The following is a 24,375-nucleotide window of genomic DNA, read 5'->3' on the forward strand; positions in this document are numbered from 1 at the left end:
TGCAAACATCCAATAACATTATTATTATAAGATTAAGAAACTGTAAAGTAATGTTCATTTTCAGCAGTCCTGTGTAATAACACTCAGGGTATTATATAGTGACCATTGTATGTTGATGTGATGAACATTTAGGTTTTTAAGACTTTATTTATTTACTGATGACAGTAAGTCAGACTCTGTCATGATAGTCAGAGACAGTCCTCTCCTTCAGCTTGTTAGCTTTAGGCTATTTAATTCTGGTTGACCAGTTAAGCCTCAAAACTACAGATAAATCTTGGTTTTAGTTGGCAGCTGCAACTTTGAACAATGACAAATGGTGAGAGACTCACAACTCTTTTCATTTCATGCTTTTTTATGTTCTGGTTTATTCCATAGCAGTTTAGATCAGTTCAACATGTGTATGCAGGGTTTATCTCCCCCTCAGCTGCATTTGTGTGGTAGTCTGACTATGAGAAGTTAACTCTACTTCAGTCAGGCCTTCAAAACATCCTTAATACTATTTATTTTGCCTTCGTAAAGAACTGTCTTCAACATTAAAAGAGCATCTTTTCTTTTCTATCCATGCACCTTAGAAGTAGGTGAGGCTGTACCTGAAACCTTTACACTGCTGCCAATAATCCCACATAACACAGATCTTTTATTCTGCTACCCAACTTGACGCTTTTGATGAAACTAACACAGTAGTTGAGGAAGACATCTCTGAACTGATAGAGACCAGTCCAGATTTATGTCTGACAGTACGTGACAGAATTCCTAATGCAGGTAGGTACATTTCTCTGTTATTCATAGGCTAAATCATCATTTTAGAATTGGCTATGAAAAAACCCCTTTGGCATAAGGCAATAATTATAATATTTAATCTCTTGACAATAGCTATGTTTTTGAGACTTGTGTTTAATTGCTTTATAATCTAACTCTATTGGTTTTTACATATTATACAATTACTTTTATCTTTTGTAACCTGATCCTGATCCTCTTTTATTTATTATACCCAGCTCAGTTGTAATGAATGTTTAGGGCTTTTCCTTTTCACGAATATCAGTTAAGATGTCATGTCTCTGCTTTGACTACTGGAACAGATTTATCAAAAAATATTTTAAAAAGAAAGATCTATCTAATTGCAAAAACAGTTTGGAAATGTGGGCTCGGGTTCGATTTTTAACCAGCGTCTGGGCCACCATTAAATGCTACATTTCAGGCCTGTCACATTATGTTATATTTGTTTAGACACCTCTCCTTTAGATCATTCAACATCACAGTCAAATGTATTGAGTATGGACCAATGGAATCTATTAATGTGGACAATGAGGACTATGGAGATATGTTGGCACGAGCTTTGCATGTTGAGTCTGTATCACTAGACATCCATGCAACTAACTGGGTTACAATCAGTGGGACAGAGCAGTGTTCTCGTTCACGAAAACGGAAACGAAATATGTTCGTCAACGCCCATTTTTCCCCGGACGAAAACGAGACCGGACTAGAAAAAAAACACGTGTATAAACAATAACTACTAAATCATTATGCAAGTTCGTTGACTAATAAAAACTAAACGAAAATATAGTTCACAAAATAAATACTCCGCTAAAATCTATGGTCATTTTCGTTCACAAACAAAGACGATACGAAATATATAATTATAATGAACGTATCACTTCCTCCTGTCTCTTTTGCCATAGAGCGCCGCTGTGCGTTCGCAAATGCTCACCGGGACTGTCCGGGAGCACAGTTGTCTATCACTTTGTATTGGGATTGTGCTCAGGGTGAATATATCGAACATACCCTTCCCCCACACACTCACACTCACACTCACACATAAACAAACACACCCCCTTTTTGAAGTTACCGCCAGCGCGGCATGCAGCTGCAGCTGCACACGATCTCAACGCGGACATTTCATTTAATTAAATAAAATAAAACGGTAACATGCTTTGCACGGGGATCGGGAGAAAGAGAAGGGAAGATGTCTGGAAACATTTTAGATACATTGACGTCGAAGATAAAACGGAATGCTTGATTTTAACGGACGGGGAGCAGTGCGGTCATAAGTTGAAGGGAAAGAACACTACAAATCTGAAACGACATGTCTCCATTTACCACAAAGAAATCAAGGTAAGCTAAGTTAACATAAAGTATGTTGCTGGTTGTTTACAACATTAAATCAACGTTGTGTTGTTGAGTGTACTGTCAGCTTAATGTGACTACAATAAAACCTACCCGAAAGTAGTCTACTAGTTAGTGTGTGTGTGTGTGTGTGTGTGTGTGTGTGTGTGTGTGTGTGTGTGTGTGTGTGTGTGTGTGTGTGTGTGTGTGTGTGTGTGTGTGTGTGTGACCTTATGACATTATGAGCAAAGGCTTTCAAGTGCGACTGTTTTCATTCATTCACATGGTTTTTGTGCAGAAGTTCAAAGCCCCTCTAAGATTATTTTGTATAAATGCACACCACACACACCTACACAAGAGGTCCATAAACACAAATAAATCCAAACATGGGGCATTTTGAATCACATGAAAGGTGCAGCCATAGAGAGAATCATAACAAACTCCAGCTTTTTGTTGAGTCGTTTACACAGCTGCGACTGCAGCCAAAGTTTATAAAACCTGGCATTTAGAGGGTTAAATCTTTAAAAAATCAAGAATATTTGATATCAATACTTAGGTCAGATATTGGTGAAAGAAATGAGCTCAATTAAAGTAGAATATAATATTAATGTATAATATGTTTTAAATAATTGTCAAACTAAAATTAGACTAAATTGTCAGACTAAAACTAGACTAAAATGCAAATAGTTTTTGTTGACTAAAACTAAACAAATAAATTTACGGTTTCATGGACTAAAACAAAGACTAAAATGCTCGACTTTTAGTCGACAAAAATGTGACTAAATAAAAAAAGGATGAGTTCGACTAAATATGACAAAAAATAACAACGGCGATTGAAACAGGACTAAGACTGAAACAAAATTTAAAAATAGCCGACAAGAACAACACTGGGACAGAGTACACGGAAGGACTGATATTTGCAGTGAGATTGAACATGACATACCTGCGTTTTGCAGAATAGAAATAATTGTTGTTAATGGTGTTATCTATTTCTAAGAAACATTTCCATGCTTACAAATTATTTGAAAGTAATGACGATGATGTTGTTAAAGTAGATGGTCTTGTGCTTAATGGGCCCTTTGATTTACAAAGTGCCTATGGTGCAGATGAGAGTCAATATATTGTGCCAATATTTTCTTTGTAATTGTTTAAAGGAGCATGAGGCTCCTTTTAAGAAATGAGATTCGATAGCGCCACCCTTCGCCACGAGGGCCGTCGGGGGTACTGCAGCCAACAGCGAAGCCGGCACAGGAGAACGGGGAGAACGTGCATGACGTCACATCCGCAGGACAGCGCGGGAAATTCGGGCCCAGAATTGCAGCACATTTTGCAGCACACAGCCTGTTCAAGGCAACGGACAGATACGCTAGAGGGCTCATTCTTTTTGGTTTGGAACGCTTCATCTGACATTATTACTAGAAAACTTAAAACGTATACGAATTTCTTTTCATAAATCCTGCCTCAATCCTGCCTCATGCTCCTTTAACTTGTGCCTGATCTTATTGTGCTAATTTATGTGGTGCTGTTAAGTTACTTATTTATTTTTGAATTAAGAAGAAAAAAATAGATTTATGTTTGAATGATTTTACTTTTCACTATTGCTGTTCAACACATTTGAATTCAGGATAACTTTCTGTAGCCTTGGAAGTGACTACAATCATTTTCAGATTTTGTGATGTATGTTAGTGTAGTAAACATAGAATGCACTTTTAATGTACTGTAAAACAAAATGACTAACAACACACGTTTAGGGTTAAAAATACACTTCCATGTGTCATAAAATAACACTGTATGTTCAAAATTAACACTCAGAGTGAAAGGGAATAAAATAATTTTGAGTTAAAAGTGCACTTATGTGGTGTCATAAAACAACACCAGGTTTGTCAAAATGTAACACTATTAGAGAGTTAAAATCACTTTGCAAAGTGTAAATTAAACTCAAAATCTATGAGAATTATATAAACTCATAAAAAGTGTTAAAATTAACACACTGGGAGTTGAATTAAGAGTCCCGATTTTGCTGTGCAGCTTCATAGCTGATGGTATGTGTGTTCTGTTTTCTCGCAGACCAGACGGAGGAGCGTGCAGCTGACACCGAGGTGAGAACAGGAGTTTCTCTTGTCTATTAAATCTCCTCACAGAGCTCTGAGGATACCAATACTTTTGTTGAGAATCGATCTACAACTCAGACCTTTTTAATTTAAGATATTTTTCTTTTTCTGTGATCATTTCTTGTTTCATCTTCAGCTCTTATTTCATGAATCATACTCTTGATTAGCTCAACACTCAACAACATCAGCTCACACAGTTAAAAACTTATGATCTCATTAAATGTAACTTGAAATTTTTTTTAAAATTTTTTTCAGATTGATCCTCATGATGTTCAACACTCAGATAAAAACACAGAACAGGGAATTGAAAGCAAGTCTGCATCAGCTGCAAACAGTGACAAAGGTAATATTTTAGAAATATTGGTCATCAGACTGATTTTATATATTATAATTCAGCTGATCACTTCCTCAAACTCTGACACTGAAATTAAAGTGAACTCTGTAGTTGAACCACTGATTTTCTCTTGTTTTTCTCCTGTTTTTTAGTTGTGTCATTTTTAAATATGTAAAGCCCTTTGTTCTACATTTTTATGTGTGAAAACTGCTTTAGAAATAAAGATGTATTATTATTAAACAGTCCAGGTTAGTGGCACTGAGATTCATATCATTTTCAAGAGACCTGAGCATCTTTGGCTGAGCGTCACCTGACTGGTGTCAAACAGTGATCAGGTGATGAGTCGTCATGAGACCTGGGCAGATATACTGAAGAGGGATGACGTTGATGTCAAGAAATATGAGAAAGAACAAAGCAGATATCTAGGATGCTTTGTTGTATCAAATTGTCATGTATTTAACTGTTCAATCCTCTTTTTTCTCAGATCATCCTGCAGATGGAAAGATGGAGGCTGCAGCTGAAACCAAGATAAAAGTGAGCTTTCCAGTCATCTTTTTATTTGTTTATTGAGGAAAATGTAGGAATGCAGAAAAATGTAGCAAGGCCAACAAAACACTGGAAAAATGTGTAACGTAAAAAGAGCAGAAAGAAGAGAGGAGGAATTGTGATATGGAAAAGATCATGTTGGTGAAACTCAAATAACAAGATGAGAAAACTGTGTTTGCTGTTCAAACTGAAGTATCCTGACAGAATGAAGCAGGACACACACACACACACACACACACACACACACACACACACACACACACACACACACACACACACACACACACACACACACACACACACACACACACACATATATATATATATATATATATATATATATATATATATATATATATATATATATATAATATATAATATAATAAGTAATATAGTACTTATATATAATTATATATAGAATATAATTAAGTAGATTAAAGGTTCTGTCCAGTTTAATGTTTTTGTTCTCTGACTGGGTTTGTTGAGCAGTTTTAAGCGTAGAAGCAAAGGGGAAAAAAATTGCAATAAAAGTTTTTTTATTTTTCCAAATGTTTACAGAAATTAAAGCAATGCAACACAGTGGTTTGAATATTGTGACATAATGATGATTTGTCAGTCAGTCATTTTCTTCAACCGTTTACAGTTTTGTAAAACATGTTGAAAGGAACTGAATGGCCGGTCCGACGTGTTTTTTTGCTGTGTTTTTTATTTCTTTAGCCCGATTATTACTAACCATATTTAAATCCCAACCTCTAGTTGTTCACTTGATAAATTATTTTATTATATTACATTATTACATAAAACATATGCTCACAACAGTAAAGGAGAGTGAAATTGACCTTTGTAAACTGTAAATTAAAGCAAAATCTAATTTTTTAAATTCTTACTGTGATTATCTGAAGGAACCTGGTGATGCTGAACACTCGGAGAAGAAGTCTGAGATCAAGTCTGATCCGTGTGAAACAAAGGAGAAAGGTAACACTGCAAACATCCAATAACATTATTACTATAAGATTAAGAAACTGTAAAATAATGTTCATTTTCAGCAGTCCTGTGTAATAACACTCAGGGTATTATATAGTGACCATTGTATGTTGATGTGATCAACATTTAGGTTTTTAAGACTTTATTTATTTACTGATGACAGTAAGTCAGACTCTGTCATGATAGTCAGAGACAGTCCTCTCCTTCAGCTTGTTAGCTTTAGGCTATTCTGGTTGACCAGTTAAGCCTCAAAACTTCAGATAAATCTTGGTTTTAGTTGGCAGCTGCAACTTTGAACAATGACAAATGGTGAGAGACTCACAATTCTTTTCATTTCATGCTTTTTTATGTTCTGGTTTATTCCATAGCAGTTTAGATCAGTTCAACATGTGTATGCAGGGTTTATCTCCCCCTCAGCTGCATTTGTGTGGTAGTCTGACTATGAGAAGTTAATTCTAGTTAGTTCAGGCCTTCAAAACATCCATCCTTAATACTATTTATTTTGCCTTCGTAAAGAACTCTCTTCAACATTAAAAGGGCATCTTTCCTTCTTCTATCCATGCACCTTAGAAGTAGGTGAGGATGCACCTGAAACCTTTACACTGCTGCCAATAATCCCACATAACACAGATCTTTTATTCCTGAAGATATGAAAAGAAGTTTTCACCAGCAGATCTGGCTAAAATATGTCCATCTGTGAAACAGAGCAATGACACATCTGAGAAAGATCTGGCCCAAACTTTCCTTCAGAAGTTGATGATGTTAGATTACAGAGCCAGATACATCCCTGTAGGGAAAGACAGTTCTGAGGGGAACTTCTGTTACTTCAGAATAATATGACTCAAGTAGAAGTAAAAAGTAGTCATCCAAATAATTACTTGAGTAAAAGTAAAAAAGTACTTGGTGAAAAAACTACTCAAGTACTGAGTAACTGTTGAGTAACGTCTGAAGTACAAAATAATCATCTTCAGGCAAATTAAAACAATAAAATAAATAAAAAATAAAGAATAGCTAGATTAAATTAAATTCATCTTAAAGTAAATTCAAGTACTTTAATAAATAATAACAGAATAAAAAAAATAAATTAGTAGCACAAAACAAGTAGCACAAAACAAGTAGCCCAAAATTTCAAGCCTTTGTACTTTTCTTTTTTAACCAGGCAGAACTAGAACAAGCCCATGAACTCATAGAAACTCTGTGTGTGTTTGAGTCTGTGTAAATGTGACAAAACATGCAAAAACAAACATTTTTCCCAAAGAATCACTCAGTGATGTCATGAGATTGACGCGTACGTGGATAAAAGGGATAAAAGAAAAGTAACAGCTCAATGTAGCCTAGCTGACCGAGTTTTGTTTAAAATTGAATTTCTGTTGCAAATAAAACCTGTCTTCCAATTCATTGCATTTTTCATTGCATTTTTAGCCTAGTTATTTTTGTGGTAGAAGTATCGGATCGGTACTCGGTATCGGCGAGTACACAAATTAAAATACTCGTACTCGTACTCGGTGTGAAAAAAAGGGTATCGGGACATCCCTAATTACAATGAATTAATGTAAACGTTATGAAAATGTATTGATCTTACCAGTTCTGCAACACAGCAAACTTTATTTAGTTTTATATTTATTATTAAACTAAATGCAAAAAACAGTTTAAACAGTTTAAACCTCCATTGATAAAGAACATGATCAATCCGTTTTGTCCAGATTTGACCAAACTACTACTATAGTTTAATAAACTCCCCTCTGGAGGGGTCGTCAGGACAGGTAAGGCGGATACAACTCTTTCTTTTAAATGTTGCCACACACACACAGAATAACATTCACACACTACCGTTATTAGTTAGGTTGTAAACCTGCAAAACAAACACGAAACAAAATTTGTGAAAACTACAAAAATTATACAATTCTTCATGTGACATTTCCTTCACTGGAAACACAAGCGACGCTAGTTTATATTGCTCACCAACAAGCCAATTTGTACAATGAAAACCAAAATTAACTTTTAACTTTTAAACCTTTTAAACCCCTAAGACCTCTGCGCTCTGGCGAACTGCACATGCTCCACATACAGAATGGAGATCAGAGATGATCACAGTAAACAAGAGAACAATCGTACCATCTCTCACTTATATAAAGCAATAACTTCACTGGAAAGTTCTACACATTTAGATCCCGATTTAACTACATATTGCATCAGAATGAATACAAAATGAAAAGTAATATTTTTTATATTTAATCACTCTTCATTGTTGAGGATAACTTAAAATACAGAGCAACCTCAGAGCAGAATGAAGACAACAAAGCAGAAGAATCTGAGATAATGTGTGGTCCATGTGACACAAAGGAGAACGGTAACACTGGAGCATCGCCTTCCAGGGTGGAGGGGTTCTGTTTTTTAGTTTGTTTTATTTTTAAGTATTTAAGCACTTTGTGCTACATTTTTATGTGTGAAAACTGCTTTAGAAATAAAGATCTATTATTATTAACAGTCCAGGTTAGTGGCACTGAGATTCAAATCCTTTTCAAGAGACCTGAGCATCTTTGGCTGAGCGTCACCTGACTGGTGTCAAACAGTGATCAGGTGATGTGTTGTCATGAGACCTGGGCAGATATACTGAAGACGGATGAGGTTGATGTTAAGAAATATGAGAAAGAACAAAAGCAGACATAGTCTATCTGGGATGCTTTGTTGTATCAAATTGTCATGTATTGAACTGTTCAATCCTCTTTTTTCTCAGATCATCCTGCAGATGGAAAGATGGAGACTGCAGCTGAAACCAAGATAAAAGTAAGCTTTCCAGTCATCTTTTTATTTATTGAGGAAAATGTAAGAATGCAACAAAACACTGGAAAAAATGTGTAACGTAAAAAAGAGAAGAAAGAAGAGAGGAGGAATTGTGATATGGAAAAGATCACATTGGTGAAACTCAAATAACAAGATGAGAAAACTGTGTTTGATGTTCAAACTGAAGCATCCTGACAGAATGAAGCAGGACACACACACACACACACACACACACACACACACACACACACACACACACACACACACACACACACACACACACACACATATATATATATATATATATATATATATATATATATATATATATATATATAATATAATAAGTAATATAGTACTTATATATAATTATATATAGAATATAATTAAGTAGATTAAAGTGCCTCTCCAGTTTAATGTTTTTGTTCTCTGACTGGGTTTGTTGAGCAGTTTTAAGCGTAGAAGCAAAGGGGAAAAAAATTGCAATAAAAGTTTTTTTATTTTTCCAAATGTTTACAGAAATTAAAGCAATGCAACACAGTGGTTTGAATATTGTGACAGAATGATGATTTGTCAGTCAGTCATTTTCTTCAACCGTTTACAGTTTTGTAAAACATGTTGAAAGGAACTGAATGGCCGGTCCGACGTGTTTTTTTGCTGTGTTTTTTATTTCTTTAGCCCGATTATTACTAACCATATTTAAATCCCAACCTCTAGTTGTTCACTTGATAAATTATTTTATTATATTACATTATTACATAAAACATATGCTCACAACAGTAAAGGAGAGTGAAATTGACCTTTGTAAACTGTAAATTAAAGCAAAATCTAATTTTTTAAATTCTTACTGTGATTATCTGAAGGAAACTGGTGATGCTGAACACTCGGAGAAGAAGTCTGAGATCAAGTCTGATCCGTGTGAAACAAAGGAGAAAGGTAACACTGCAAACATCCAATAACATTATTACTATAAGATTAAGAAACTGTAAAATAATGTTCATTTTCAGCAGTCCTGTGTAATAACACTCAGGGTATTATATAGTGACCATTGTATGTTGATGTGATCAACATTTAGGTTTTTAAGACTTTATTTATTTACTGATGACAGTAAGTCATACTCTGTCATGATAGTCAGAGACAGTCCTCTCCTTCAGCTTGTTAGCTTTAGGCTATTTAATTCTGGTTGACCAGTTAAGCCTCAAAACTACAGATAAATCTTGGTTTTAGTTGGCAGCTGCAACTTTGAACAATGACAAATGGTGAGAGACTCACAACTCTTTTCATTTCATGCTTTTTTATGTTCTGGTTTATTCCATAGCAGTTTAGATCAGTTCAACATGTGTATGCAGGGTTTATCTCCCCCTCAGCTGCATTTGTGTGGTAGTCTGACTATGAGAAGTTAACTCTACTTCAGTCAGGCCTTCAAAACATCCTTAATACTATTTATTTTGCCTTCGTAAAGAACTGTCTTCAACATTAAAAGAGCATCTTTTCTTTTCTATCCATGCACCTTAGAAGTAGGTGAGGCTGTACCTGAAACCTTTACACTGCTGCTAATAATCCCACATAACACAGATATTTTATTCTGCTACCCAACTTGACGCTTTTGATGAAACTAACACAGTAGTTGAGGAAGACATCTCTGAACTGATAGAGACCAGTCCAGATTTATGTCTGACAGTACATGACGGAATTCCTAATGCAGGTAGGTACATTTCTCTGTTATTCATAGCAAAATCATCATTTTAGAATTGGCTATGAAAAAACCCCTTTGGCATAAGGCAATAATTATAATATTTAATCTCTTGACAATAGCTATGTTTTTGAGACTTGTGTTTTATTGCTTTATAATCTAACTCTATTGGTTTTTACATATTATACAATTACTTTTATCTTTTGTAACCTGATCCTGATCCTCTTTTATTTATTATACCCAGCTCAGTTGTAATGAATGTTCAGGGCTTTTCCTTTTCACGAATATCAGTTAAGATGTCATGTCTCTGCTTTGACTACTGGAACAGATTTATCAAAAAATATTTTAAAAAGAAAGATCTATCTAATTGCAAAAACAGTTTGGAAATGTGGGCTCGGGTTCGATTTTTAACCAGCGTCTGGGCCACCATTAAATGCTACATTTCAGGCCTGTCACATTATGTTATATTTGTTTAGACACCTCTCCTTTAGATCATTCAACATCACAGTCAAATGTATTGAGTATGGACCAATGGAATCTATTAATGTGGACAATGAGGACTATGGAGATATGTTGGCACGAGCTTTGCATGTTGAGTCTGTATCACTAGACATCCATGCAACTAACTGGGTTACAATCAGTGGGACAGAGTACACGGAAGGACTGATATTTGCAGTGAGATTGAACATGACATACCTGCGTTTTGCAGAATAGAAATAATTGTTGTTAATGGTGTTATCTATTTCAATGAACATTTCCATGCTTACAAATTATTTGAAAGTAATGACGATGATGTTGTTAAAGTAGATGGTCTTGTGCTTAATGGGCCCTTTGATTTACAAAGTGCCTATGGTGCAGATGAGTCAATATATTGTGCCAATATTTTCTTTGTAATTGTTTAAAGGAGCATGAGGCTCCTTTTAAGAAATGAGATTCGATAGCGCCACCCTTCGCCACGAGGGCCGTCGGGGGTACTGCAGCCAACAGCGAAGCCGGCACAGGAGAACGGGGAGAACGTGCATGACGTCACATCCGCAGGACAGCGCCGGAAATTCGGGCCCAGAATTGCAGCACATTTTGCAGCACACAGCCTGTTCAAGGCAACGGACAGATACGCTAGAGGGCTCATTCTTTTTGGTTTGGAACGCTTCATCTGACATTATTACTAGAAAACTTAAAACGTATACGAATTTCTTTTCATAAATCCTGCCTCAATCCTGCCTCATGCTCCTTTAACTTGTGCCTGATCTTATTGTGCTAATTTATGTGGTGCTGTTAAGTTACTTATTTATTTTTGAATTAAGAAGAAAAAAATAGATTTATGTTTGAATGATTTTACTTTTCACTATTGCTGTTCAACACATTTGAACTCAGGATAACTTTCTGTAGCCTTGGAAGTGACGACAATAATTTTCAGATTTTGTGATGTACGTTATTGTAGTAAACATAGAATGCACTTTTAATGTACTGTAAAACAAAATGACTAACAACACACGTTTAGGGTTAAAAATACACTTCCATGTGTCATAAAATAACACTGTATGTTCAAAATTAACACTCAGAGTGAAAGGGAATAAAATCATTTTGAGTTAAAAGTGCACTTATGTGGTGTCATAAAACAACACCAGGTTTGTCAAAATGTAACACTATTAGAGAGTTAAAATCACTTTGCAAAGTGTAAATTAAACTCAAAATCTATGAGAATTATATAAACTCATAAAAAGTGTTAAAATTAACACACTGGGAGTTGAATTAAGAGTCCCGATTTTGCTGTGCAGCTTCATAGCTGATGGTATGTGTGTTCTGTTTTCTCGCAGACCAGACAGAGGAGCGTGCAGCTGACACCGAGGTGAGAACAGGAGTTTCTCTTGTCTATTAAATCTCCTCACAGAGCTCTGAGGATACCAATACTTTTGTTGAGAATCGATCTACAACTCAGACCTTTTTAATTTAAGATATTTTTCTTTTTCTGTGATCATTTCTTGTTTCATCTTCAGCTCTTATTTCATGAATCATACTCTTGATTAGCTCAACACTCAACAACATCAGCTCACACAGTTAAAAACTTATGATCTCATTAAATGTAACTTGAAATTTTTTTTTACATTTTTTTCAGATTGATCCTCATGATGTTCAACACTCAGATAAAAACACAGAACAGGGAATGGAAAGCAAGTCTGCATCAGCTGCAAACAGTGACAAAGGTAATATTTTAGAAATATTGGTCATCAGACTGATTTTATATATTATAATTCAGCTGATCACTTCCTCAAACTCTGACACTGAAATTAAAGTGAACTCTGTAGTTGAACCACTGATTTTCTCTTGTTTTTCTCCTGTTTTTTAGTTGTGTCATTTTTAAATATGTAAAGCCCTTTGTTCTACATTTTTATGTGTGAAAACTGCTTTAGAAATAAAGATGTATTATTATTAAACAGTCCAGGTTAGTGGCACTGAGATTCATATCATTTTCAAGAGACCTGAGCATCTTTGGCTGAGCGTCACCTGACTGGTGTCAAACAGTGATCAGGTGATGAGTCGTCATGAGACCTGGGCAGATATACTGAAGACGGATGACGTTGATGTCAAGAAATATGAGAAAGAACAAAGCAGATATCTAGGATGCTTTGTTGTATCAAATTGTCATGTATTTAACTGTTCAATCCTCTTTTTTCTCAGATCATCCTGCAGATGGAAAGATGGAGGCTGCAGCTGAAACCAAGATAAAAGTGAGCTTTCCAGTCATCTTTTTATTTGTTTATTGAGGAAAATGTAGGAATGCAGAAAAATGTAGCAAGGCCAACAAAACACTGGAAAAATGTGTAACGTAAAAAGAACAGAAAGAAGAGAGGAGGAATTGTGATATGGAAAAGATCACGTTGGTGAAACTCAAATAACAAGATGAGAAAGCTGTGTTTGCTGTTCAAACTGAAGTATCCTGACAGAATGAAGCAGGACACACACACACACACACACACACACACACACACACACACACACACACACACACACACACATATATATATATATATATATATATATATATATATATATATATATATATATATATATAATATATAATATAATAAGTAATATAGTACTTATATATAATTATATATAGAATATAATTAAGTAGATTAAAGTGCCTCTCCAGTTTAATGTTTTTGTTCTCTGACTGCGTTTGTTGAGCAGTTTTAAGCGTAGAAGCAAAGGGGAAAAAAATTGCAATAAAAGTTTTTTTATTTTTCCAAATGTTTACAGAAATTAAAGCAATGCAACACAGTGGTTTGAATATTGTGACATAATGATGATTTGTCAGTCAGTCATTTTCTTCAACTGTTTACAGTTTTGTAAAACATGTTGAAAGGAACTGAATGGCCGGTCCGACGTGTTTTTTTGCTGTGTTTTTTATTTCTTTAGCCCGATTATTACTAACCATATTTAAATCCCAACCTCTAGTTGTTCACTTGATAAATTATTTTATTATATTACATTATTACATAAAACATATGCTCACAACAGTAAAGGAAAGTGAAATTGACCTTTGTAAACTGTAAATTAAAGCAAAATCTAATTTTTTAAATTCTTACTGTGATTATCTGAAGGAACCTGGTGATGCTGAACACTCGGAGAAGAAGTCTGAGATCAAGTCTGATCCGTGTGAAACAAATGAGAAAGGTAACACTGCAAACATCCAATAACATTATTACTATAAGATTAAGAAACTGTAAAGTAATGTTCATTTTCAGCAGTCCTGTGTAATAACACTCAGGGTATTATATAGTGACCATTGTATGTTGATGTGATCAACATTTAGGTTTTTAAGACTTTATTTATTTACTGATGACAGTAAGTCAGACTCTGTCATGATAGTCAGAGACGGTCCTCTCCTTCAGCTTGTTAGCTTTAGGCTATTCTGGTTGACCAGTTAAGCCTCAAAACTACAGATAAATCTTGGTTTTAGTTGGCAGCTGCAACTTTGAACAATGACAAATGGTGAGAGACTCACAACTCTTTTCATTTCATGCTTTTTTATGTTCTGGTTTATTCCATAGCAGTTTAGATCAGTTCAACATGTGTATGCAGGGTTTATCTCCCCCTCAGCTGCATTTGTGTGGTAGTCTGACTATGAGAAGTTAACTCTAGTTAGTTCAGGCCTTCAAAACATCCATCCTTAATACTATTTATTTTGCCTTCGTAAAGAACTCTCTTCAACATTAAAAGGGCATCTTTCCATCTTCTATCCATGCACCTTAGAAGTAGGTGAGGATGCACCTGAAACCTTTACACTGCTGCCAATAATCCCACATAACACAGATCTTTTATTCCTGAACATATGAAAAGAAGTTTTCACCAGCAGATCTTGCTAAAATATGTCCATCTGTGAAACAGAGCAATGACACATCTGAGAAAGATCTGGCCCAAACTTTCCTTCAGAAGTTGATGATGTTAGATTACAGAGCCAGATACATCCCTGTAGGGAAAGACAGTTCTGAGGTGAACTTCTGTTACTTCAGAATAATATGACTCAAGTAGAAGTATAAAGTAGTCATCCAAATAATTACTTGAGTAAAAGTAAAAAAGTACTTGGTGAAAAAACTACTCAAGTACTGAGTAACTGTTGAGTAACGTCTGAAGTACAAAATAATCATCTTCAGGCAAATTAAAACAATAAAATAAATAAAAAATAAAGAATAGCTAGATTAAATTAAATTAATCTTAAAGTAAATTCAAGTACTTTAATAAATAATAACAGAATAAAAAAAATAAATTAGTAGCACAAAACAAGTAGCACAAAACAAGTAGCACAAAATTTCAAGCCTTTGTACTTTTCTTTTTTAACCAGGCAGAACTAGAACAAGCCCATGAACTCATAGAAACTCTGTGTGTGTTTGAGTCTGTGTAAATGTGACAAAACATGCAAAAACAAACATTTTTCCCAAAGAATCACTCAGTGATGTCATGAGATTGACGCGTACGTGGATAAAAGGGATAAAAGAAAAGTAACAGCTCAATGTAGCCTAGCTGACCGAGTTTTGTTTAAAATTGAATTTCTGTTGCAAATAAAACCTGTCTTCCAATTCATTGCATTTTTCATTGCATTTTTAGCCTAGTTATTTTTGTGGTAGAAGTATCGGATCGGTACTCGGTATCGGCGAGTACACAAATTAAAATACTCGTACTCGTACTCGGTGTGAAAAAAAGGGTATCGGGACATCCCTAATTACAATGAATTAATGTAAACGTTATGAAAATGTATTGATCTTACCAGTTCTGCAACACAGCAAACTTTATTTAGTTTTATATTTATTATTAAACTAAATGCAAAAAACAGTTTAAACAGTTTAAACCTCCATTGATAAAGAACATGATCAATCCGTTTTGTCCAGATTTGACCAAACTACTACTATAGTTTAATAAACTCCCCTCTGGAGGGGTCGTCAGGACAGGTAAGGCGGATACAACTCTTTCTTTTAAATGTTGCCACACACACACAGAATAACATTCACACACTACCGTTATTAGTTAGGTTGTAAACCTGCAAAACAAACACGAAACAAAATTTGTGAAAACTACAAAAATTATACAATTCTTCATGTGACATTTCCTTCACTGGAAACACAAGCGACGCTAGTTTATATTGCTCACCAACAAGCCAATTTTTACAATGAAAACCAAAATTAACTTTTAACTTTTAAACCTTTTAAACCCCTAAGACCTCTGCGCTCTGGCGAACTGCACATGCTCCACATACAGAATGGAGATCAGAGATGATCACAGTAAACAAGAGAACAATTGTACCATCTCTCACTTATATAAAGCAATAACTTCACTGGAAAGTTCTACACATTTAGATCCCGATTTAACTACATATTGCATCAGAATGAATACAAAATGAAAAGTAATATTTTTTATATTTAATCACTCTTCATTGTTGAGGATAACTTAAAATACAGAGCAACCTCAGAGCAGAATGAAGACAACAAAGCAGAAGAATCTGAGATAATGTCTGGTCCATGTGACACAAAGGAGAATGGTAACACTGGAGCATCGCCTTCCAGGATGGGGGGGGTTCTGTTTTTTAGTTTGTTTTATTTTTAAGTATTTAAGCACTTTGTGCTACATTTTTATGTGTGAAAACTGCTTTAGAAATAAAGATTTATTATTATTAAACAGTCCAGATTAGTGGCACTGAGATTCCAATCCTTTTCAAGAAATCTGAGCATCTTTGCTGAGCGTCACCTGACTGGTGTCAAACAGTGATCAGGTGATGTGTTGTCATGAGACCTGGGCAGATATACTGAAGACGGATGAGGTTGATGTTAAGAAATATGAGAAAGAACAAAAGCAGACATAGTCTATCTGGGATGCTTTGTTGTATCAAATTGTCATGTTTTGAACTGTTCAATACTCTTTTTTCTCAGATCATCCTGCAGATGGAAAGATGGAGACTGCAGCTGAAACCAAGATAAAAGTAAGCTTTCCAGTCATCATCTTTTTATTTATTGAGGAAAATGTAAGAATGCAACAAAACACTGGAAAAAATGTGTAACGTAAAAAAGAGAAGAAAGAAGAGAGGAGGAATTGTGATATGGAAAAGATCACGTTGGTGAAACTCAAATAACAAGATGAGAAAACTTTGTTTGATGTTCAAACTGAAGCATCCTGACAGAATGAAGCAGGACACACACACACACACACACACACACACACACACACACACACACACACACACACACACACACACACATATATATATATATATATATATATATATATATATATATATATATATAGAAGCAAAGGGGAAAAAAATTGCAATAAAAGTTTTTTTATTTTTCCAAATGTTTACAGAAATTAAAGCAATGGAACACAGTGGTTTGAATATTGTGACAGAATGATGATTTGTCAGTCAGTCATTTTCTTCAACCGTTTACAGTTTTGTAAAACATGTTGAAAGGAACTGAATGGCCGGTCCGACGTGTTTTTTTGCTGTTTTTTTTATTTCTTTAGCCCGATTATTACTAACCATATTTAAATCCCAACCTCTAGTTGTTCACTTGATAAATTATTTTATTATATTACATTATTACATAAAACATATGCTAACAGCAGTAAAGGAAAGTGAAATTGACCTTTTGTAAACTGTAAATTAAAGCAAAATCTAATCAAAATCTTTTTTAAATTCTTACTGTGATTATCTGAAGGAACCTGGTGATGCTGAACACTCGGAGAAGAAGTCTGAGATCATGTCTGATCCGTGTGAAACAAAGGAGAAAGGTAACACTGCAAACATCCAATAACATTATTACTATAAGATTAAGAAACTGTAAAGTAATGTTCATTTTCAGCAGTCCTGTGTAATAACACTCAGGGTATTATATAGTGACCATTGTATGTTGATGTGATCAACATTTAGGTTTTTAAGACTTTATTTATTTACTGATGACAGTAAGTCAGACTCTGTCATGATAGTCAGAGACAGTCCTCTCCTTCAGCTTGTTAGCTTTAGGCTATTTAATTCTGGTTGACCAGTTAAGCCTCAAAACTACAGATAAATCTTGGTTTTAGTTGGCAGCTGCAACTTTGAACAATGACAAATGGTGAGAGACTCACAACTCTTTTCATTTCATGCTTTTTTATGTTCTGGTTTATTCCATACCAGTTTAGATCAGTTCAACATGTGTATGCAGGGTTTATCTCCCCCTCAGCTGCATTTGTGTGGTAGTCTGACTATGAGAAGTTAACTCTACTTCAGTCAGGCCTTCAAAACATCCATCCTTAATACTATTTATTTTGCCTTCGTAAAGAACTCTCTTCAACATTAAAAGGGCATCTTTCCTTCTTCTATCCATGCACCTTAGAAGTAGGTGAGGATGCACCTGAAACCTTTACACTGCTGCCAATAATCCCACATAACACAGATCTTTTATTCCTGGTTGGCAGGTACCTTGGATGGCGGTCTGTGTGGAAATGAGAAGAAGGTAAGATATTTTGTTCAAATAATGTTTCTGATGCCATATTATTCTCACATAAAAGAGAGGATAAAGGTTTTTAATATTTTTACAGCGACCAAGAAACATTTCTGAAGAAAACAAAAAGACACAAAGAACAGAGTTTGAAGAAGTGCTCAGCAGACTTCATCTTCTGGACAGATATCAACACAAGTTTTCACCAGCAGATCTTGCTAAAATATGTCCATCTGTGAAACAGAGCAATGACACATCTGAGAAAGATCTGGCCCAAACTTTCCTTCAGAAGTTGATGATGTTAGATTACAGAGCCAGATACATCCCTGTACGGAAAGACAGTTCTGAGGTGAACCAGTCCCAGTCTGTTCAGGTTTCTGACAGTGATGACACAGATGACAGTGATTCAGATGCTCTTTTTAGCACCGTTGTGAGAGATCAGTCAAAGCAGTCTCATGTTCATCCAATGGATGTTCAGATGGCAGTATTTCACTGTTCAGACAGCTTCCTTAAGCAGAACATGATCACAAAGTTGTCACAATGCCAGTACGCTCTACCTTTACTTGTTCCTGACCCTGCTGGACCAGATATTGAGTGTCCTCTGTGGGCCTTCAGACAAATAAATAAAACATGGAAGATCAGAGATGATTCAAACACTGTCATCATGAAGAGCATGCCAATCTGCAAAGCCAACATTCCCATGGTGACATTTCTCCGTCTGGGTTCATTGTCTCAGTCTAAATCTCAGCTCATGAACACGCTGATCAATGAACGTCACAACACGTTCTTCCATCGAAACTGTCCAGGCAGCACCAAAACTCGTCATCTGATGGACGGTGTAGCAGAGATTGCTTGGTACTGTCCTGCTGGAAAACCAGATGATTCCTTCACAGACTGCATTGCTTTCTGTAATCTTCATGGAGATTCTCTATCGATTGACAAACAACGTGAAATACTGATCAAAATGTCTTCAGTTATTGTTGTTCTTGTGCCAACCCTGAAAAAAAACGAAAGTAGTGCAGTCATATCGACCCTTTACAAATCTGAAAAACCTCTAGTTGTCCTCGTTGATGATGATGACTTTGATGTAACTAAGATGAAACCACAAAAATACAAACTGGGCCTGAAAGACAGAAACCAGTCTGATGTTTGTGAAGAGCTGAAACAGATTATTGGAAAGGTTTTGTCTGGACCACGTACATCCTTCCAGCTTGAATCAATAGCTGAGGTTTCTGGAGTCAGAGTGGATGAAAATGACCCAGTTTGCCAAGCAGGGAAATCTGCTGCCATGGAAATATCAAAGCTGACTCAGGGAATGGATGTTTCCAGGATCAAAGATGATCTTCTTCCTTGTCAAGGCCAGCTTTGGCATGATTGGTCCAAAATAAACAAAGAACTGTATCACCTCAAAGGAAACATTGAGAAAGAAAAGAGCCAGAGGGAAAAGCGTCTGAAGAAGCTGCGGGAAGAACAACGTGCTGTTTCCTGTAGAAAACTGATAGAGTCAATCACTAAAAACCTCATGAGTTTGTCACCAGAAGTCAAAGCGTTTTACCTAAAATGGACTCAGATCCAAATAGATGCCCTTTCCACAGATGATCTCTCTTTAATTCTCCAAGAATATGATCAAAAGTGGTCTGAGGTCCTGGCTTTAAAAAACAAGCATGACAAGACAGCTCTGCTAAAGAAAAAGCAAACTGAGCTTGAACAGTTGTCAAAAAAGCTTCAATCAGCAACGTTTGGTTTGGAGCACATCTTCAGAGAGATGGGACAGATCTATGAAGCTCACAAATCTCAGGAGAAACAAACACAGAGGTCAAAGACTGAATGGGATAAATACCCTGAACTGGCTGCAGATCTGATGATATCAGGACACCCGATGGAGCTGATGGATGGAGATGCAGGTCACGTGCCTTTAACGTGGATCTCTAGTGTTGTACAGGAAGTCATCAACAAACTGGGAGACCAGAGAGTTTTCGTCTTGTCAGTTTTGGGGGTACAAAGCAGTGGAAAGTCAACAATGCTGAATGCCATGTTTGGGTTGCAGTTTGCAGTGAGTGCTGGCAGGTGCACCAGGGGTGCCTACATGCAGCTGGTCAAACTGTCAGAGGAAATCAAGGAAGACTACATTCTAGTTGTGGACACTGAAGGACTTCGTGCTCTTGAGCTGGAAGGTGACACCACTCTTAAACACGACAATGAACTGGCAACGTTTGTTGTTGGTCTGGGAAACTTGACACTGATCAACATCTATGGTGAGAATCCAGCTGAGATGCAAGATGTCCTGCAGATTGTTGTTCAGGCTTTCATGAGGATGAAGAAAGTGAACCTTTCTCCAAGCTGTGTGTTTGTTCACCAGAATGTTACAAGTATTGCAGCTGCAGAGAAAAACATGGACGGAAGGAGACGGTTGCAGGAAAAACTGGACAAGATGGCTCAACTCGCTGCCAAAGAGGAAGTGTGTGATGCTGAGTGCTTCAATGATGTCATTAAATTTGACATTCAAAATGATGTGAAATACTTTGCCCAGCTGTGGGAGGGAAGTCCACCAATGGCTCCTGTAAATCCAGATTACAGTGAGAGTGTCCAAGAACTGAAGAACTTCATCCTGTCCAAAGCTTCAGCGTCTGCAGGGATCACTCTCTCACATTTCAGCAGCAAAGTCAAGGACCTGTGGACCGCCCTGATGAACGAACACTTTGTGTTTAGTTTCAAAAATGCACAAGAAATTGCAACGTATAGAAGACTTGAGGTCCAGTATGGGAACTGGACCTGGGACCTGAGGACCGAGATGCTCACCATTGAGAATCAGCTTTATCCCAAAGTTGAAAAGGGACAAATTGACAAGGTTGAACTCAGTTATCTTTCAAAAGAAATGAGCAAAAGATTTGGTGAAATAACCAAAAACATGGCTGTCTTCTTTGACAACGATGTAGACAAAGAAATCTTGGCTCAGTGGCAAGTCCGATTTGAAATAAAAATAAAGGAGTTTCATGACGAGCATGTGAGTGGAGTCAAAAGAAAACTGGATGAAGTTATCCAGCAGAATAAAGCTAGGAAGAATCTTGATAAGAAGACGACAGACTATGAGAACAATCTGCTGCAGAAGAGCAAAGAGCTCGCTCACCAGTTGAAAGGCAAGGCAAAAGATGAAGAAGAACTGAAACAACAGTTTGACTCAGTTTGGGGAGGCTGGGTAACTGAATTTACTAAAGGTACAAAACCCATTGAGGACATCAACTTGGAAGAAGATCAGAAACATGTTCTTCAGCTTCTTGGATTTGATTGGTCCCTCACTGATGAGTCAAAAACGAGTGGGAGATATAAAAAGCTGTCAGAAGCTGGGAGTTACTGTGATTATATAACCCACGCGAAATCCCATGAGTATGAAAACCAACAGCCGGAAGATGATAAAAGAACAACAGACAAAAAACAAAAAGCCAAGAAATCCAAACATGAGGAGACAAAAACCGAGGACACAAGCTACGGGAAAAGAATGAAAGTGGTCTGGAATTATACCAAAGAACAATGGGAGAAAGTCATCAAAAGAGAAACAAAAGTGGGATTTGAAGAACAGCAACTGATCAGATCCCTCATTGATGATGTTGAACAGAAGTCCCTGGAGTACATTCAGAGTAAGCCTGTAGCAACTCAAGGCTATAGTTCAGCTTATCTGCATAAAATGGCCCACAATGTCAAACAGGCAGTGACAGAATTTAATGCAGAGAAGAAATTTCAACTTCAGAAGGAGTTTACAGTGGATCTGTGTCTGTATGTCTTTGACAAGGCAGAAAGCTGCATTTTAAAATCTCACAAGACATACAAAGAGAAAAACGATGCTCTGACCTATTTGGACAGCAAGAAAAACGGATATTACAACATTTTCAGGAGTTTCTGCAGAGGAAACTCGTCTGCTGTGGTTTTTGCAGAAATGATCTGTGAAAAACTGAAGGTTTCTGCTGTTGAGGCCGCCTGTAACACGACTGCCATCCATCTTGCTGGAGATATGAGATCTAACTTCCCAGCATTCACTGGAAACAGACTGGACCTGGAGAAGCATGTGTTGAAGTCACTAGCAGAGAAAGAAGACTTCAGTAAGTTCATCACCTACATCACAAATCCAAGGAAACAAGTGGAGGATTTCATAAAAGAAGAAGTAAAGAAATACATCTTCACAGAGCACAAAGATGAATCCCTGAAAAAACTCCAGAAGAATGTGGATGACATTGATAAACTTGTCAGTCAATCTTTATTTGAAGCAACAGAGAAAGTCAAGATCAAGAAAGGAGACATAGAAATGTGGGTGGAGGAATTTTCCAGATTACTGGACAATAAACTGACACTTGATACCATCAGTTGTCAAAACTTCAGTGACATAAACAATTTTGACTTTCTTAAAGAAGAGACTGAGAAAGCTCTTAAATCCATCAAGGAGATGAAGCAACTCTCTCTGGAGGAAGTGACAGAGTTCAGACAGAAACCTGATGAAATCCTCATTGAACAGCTGTGTAACTGCTGCTGGGAACGTTGTCCCTTCTGTGCAGCTGTTTGCACCAACTCAGTCGCAGACCACATTAAGGACAAAGAAAAGGACAAACACAGTGCACCTTTTCATCGACCTAATGGAGTTCAAGGATGGCACGGAAGAGGCACAGTGAATCTGGTCATTGATTTCTGCACCACATTAGTTGTGAGTGACAGACGTTTCTACCCCAGGCATGATAAAGACGAGAGGGTTCCTTATAAACAGTATCCAACCGCAGGGGAGAGGTTTGCATCATGGAGGATTACTGCTGATGAATCCAAGCTGACATACTGGAAATGGTTTGTGTGTCGCTTTCAGAAGGACCTGGAAGACCACTATGAGTTGAAATTCCAGGGCAGTGGAAAGATTCCTGGTGATTGGAGAAACTGCAGTAAAGATGAAGCTATTGAAAGTCTTGATGAAATGTTCAGGTTGTGAGGAAACTGCACGTGTCATTAAAAAAAGAAGAAAAAGGAAAAGGAAAGGAAAATTAATGTTAGCCATGACTTTTTATTTCTTTATTCTGTTTTCTCTTTTAGCTTTATTTCAACATGAAAATGTGATCAAGCATGGCATTTAGATTGTAGGTTTGTTTGGGTGTGAAATAAATATTGAATAGTTCAGAATACTGAGCAAATGTTGAAAATGTCTCTGATTTACTTTATTTGACAGAAATCAAATCAGCTTAGATAAGTGTCAGATTGTACTTGATGTTTCTAGTTGCATCTGTCTGATTACATGACTTCAGAAAAATTACATTTATTTGAAATTTTGTTTTTTATCAGCTTAATTACTGTAAAGAAACCTGTGATTGAGCAGCAACAAACTTTTTTGATGTTTATACATGTTCCATGAGTTTTAACATTTAGTCCTTAAAAATGTATTAATCTTCTCAAGTTATTGTTATATTCAGTTATCCAATTCTTCGTTTAAATATTGTGTCATGTTTCCTTTGTCTCATTAAACTCTCATGAACATCCAAAGAAGTGTGAATCTTAGTGTAAACACACAAACTTTTAAAAGAATATTTGACAAACCCTTTATCGTCAGAAAACAGCATCAAGTCAGGAACTGGGATATTGATCTGATCAGTTCAGGAGCAGAAGGTGTTTGTTGTCAGATTCAGCTGGTTTGGTGATGATATCAAAGCAGGACTGGTTTCACAGCTGTAGACCACAGACTGTTTTAATCAATTAATTTCTGTATAGAATTTCAGGGTGCAGAAGTTAATACTTTTGGGTCTGTATAAACAAATATAGTTTTACAGTTTTTCACAATTGTTTAAACACATTTCCTGATAGACTACCTCACTTTCTCAAAACTCT

General features: G+C 36.2%; 1 protein-coding gene across 10 annotated transcripts in view; it reads left to right on the top strand.

Annotated features, from left to right (window-relative positions):
• Positions 1-23,914, top strand: part of LOC133421387 (interferon-induced very large GTPase 1-like) — a 63,237-nt gene extending 39,323 nt beyond the window's left edge. For 5 of the 10 annotated variants that reach the window (XM_061710944.1, XM_061710950.1, XM_061710951.1 and 2 more), the window contains 14 exons: positions 4,171-4,202; positions 4,470-4,557; positions 5,033-5,082; positions 5,997-6,069; positions 8,816-8,865; positions 9,726-9,798; positions 12,373-12,404; positions 12,672-12,759; positions 13,235-13,284; positions 14,161-14,233; positions 16,981-17,030; positions 17,764-17,836; positions 18,503-18,540; positions 18,626-23,914. In XM_061710944.1, the coding sequence (XP_061566928.1) occupies positions 4,171-4,202; positions 4,470-4,557; positions 5,033-5,082; positions 5,997-6,069; positions 8,816-8,865; positions 9,726-9,798; positions 12,373-12,404; positions 12,672-12,759; positions 13,235-13,284; positions 14,161-14,233; positions 16,981-17,030; positions 17,764-17,836; positions 18,503-18,540; positions 18,626-23,488 (5,633 nt within the window). In that variant the 3' untranslated portion in view covers positions 23,489-23,914. The remainder of the gene's footprint in view (positions 1-4,170; positions 4,203-4,469; positions 4,558-5,032; positions 5,083-5,996; positions 6,070-8,815; positions 8,866-9,725; positions 9,799-12,372; positions 12,405-12,671; positions 12,760-13,234; positions 13,285-14,160; positions 14,234-16,980; positions 17,031-17,763; positions 17,837-18,502; positions 18,541-18,625) is intronic. The other 5 variants (XM_061710953.1, XM_061710946.1, XM_061710949.1 and 2 more) reach the window with 5 other exon arrangements.
• Positions 23,915-24,375: the final 461 nt, after the last annotated feature.

Source organism: Cololabis saira, chromosome 21, assembly GCF_033807715.1.
Source record: "Cololabis saira isolate AMF1-May2022 chromosome 21, fColSai1.1, whole genome shotgun sequence".
NCBI classification, from domain to species: domain Eukaryota; kingdom Metazoa; phylum Chordata; class Actinopteri; order Beloniformes; family Belonidae; genus Cololabis; species Cololabis saira.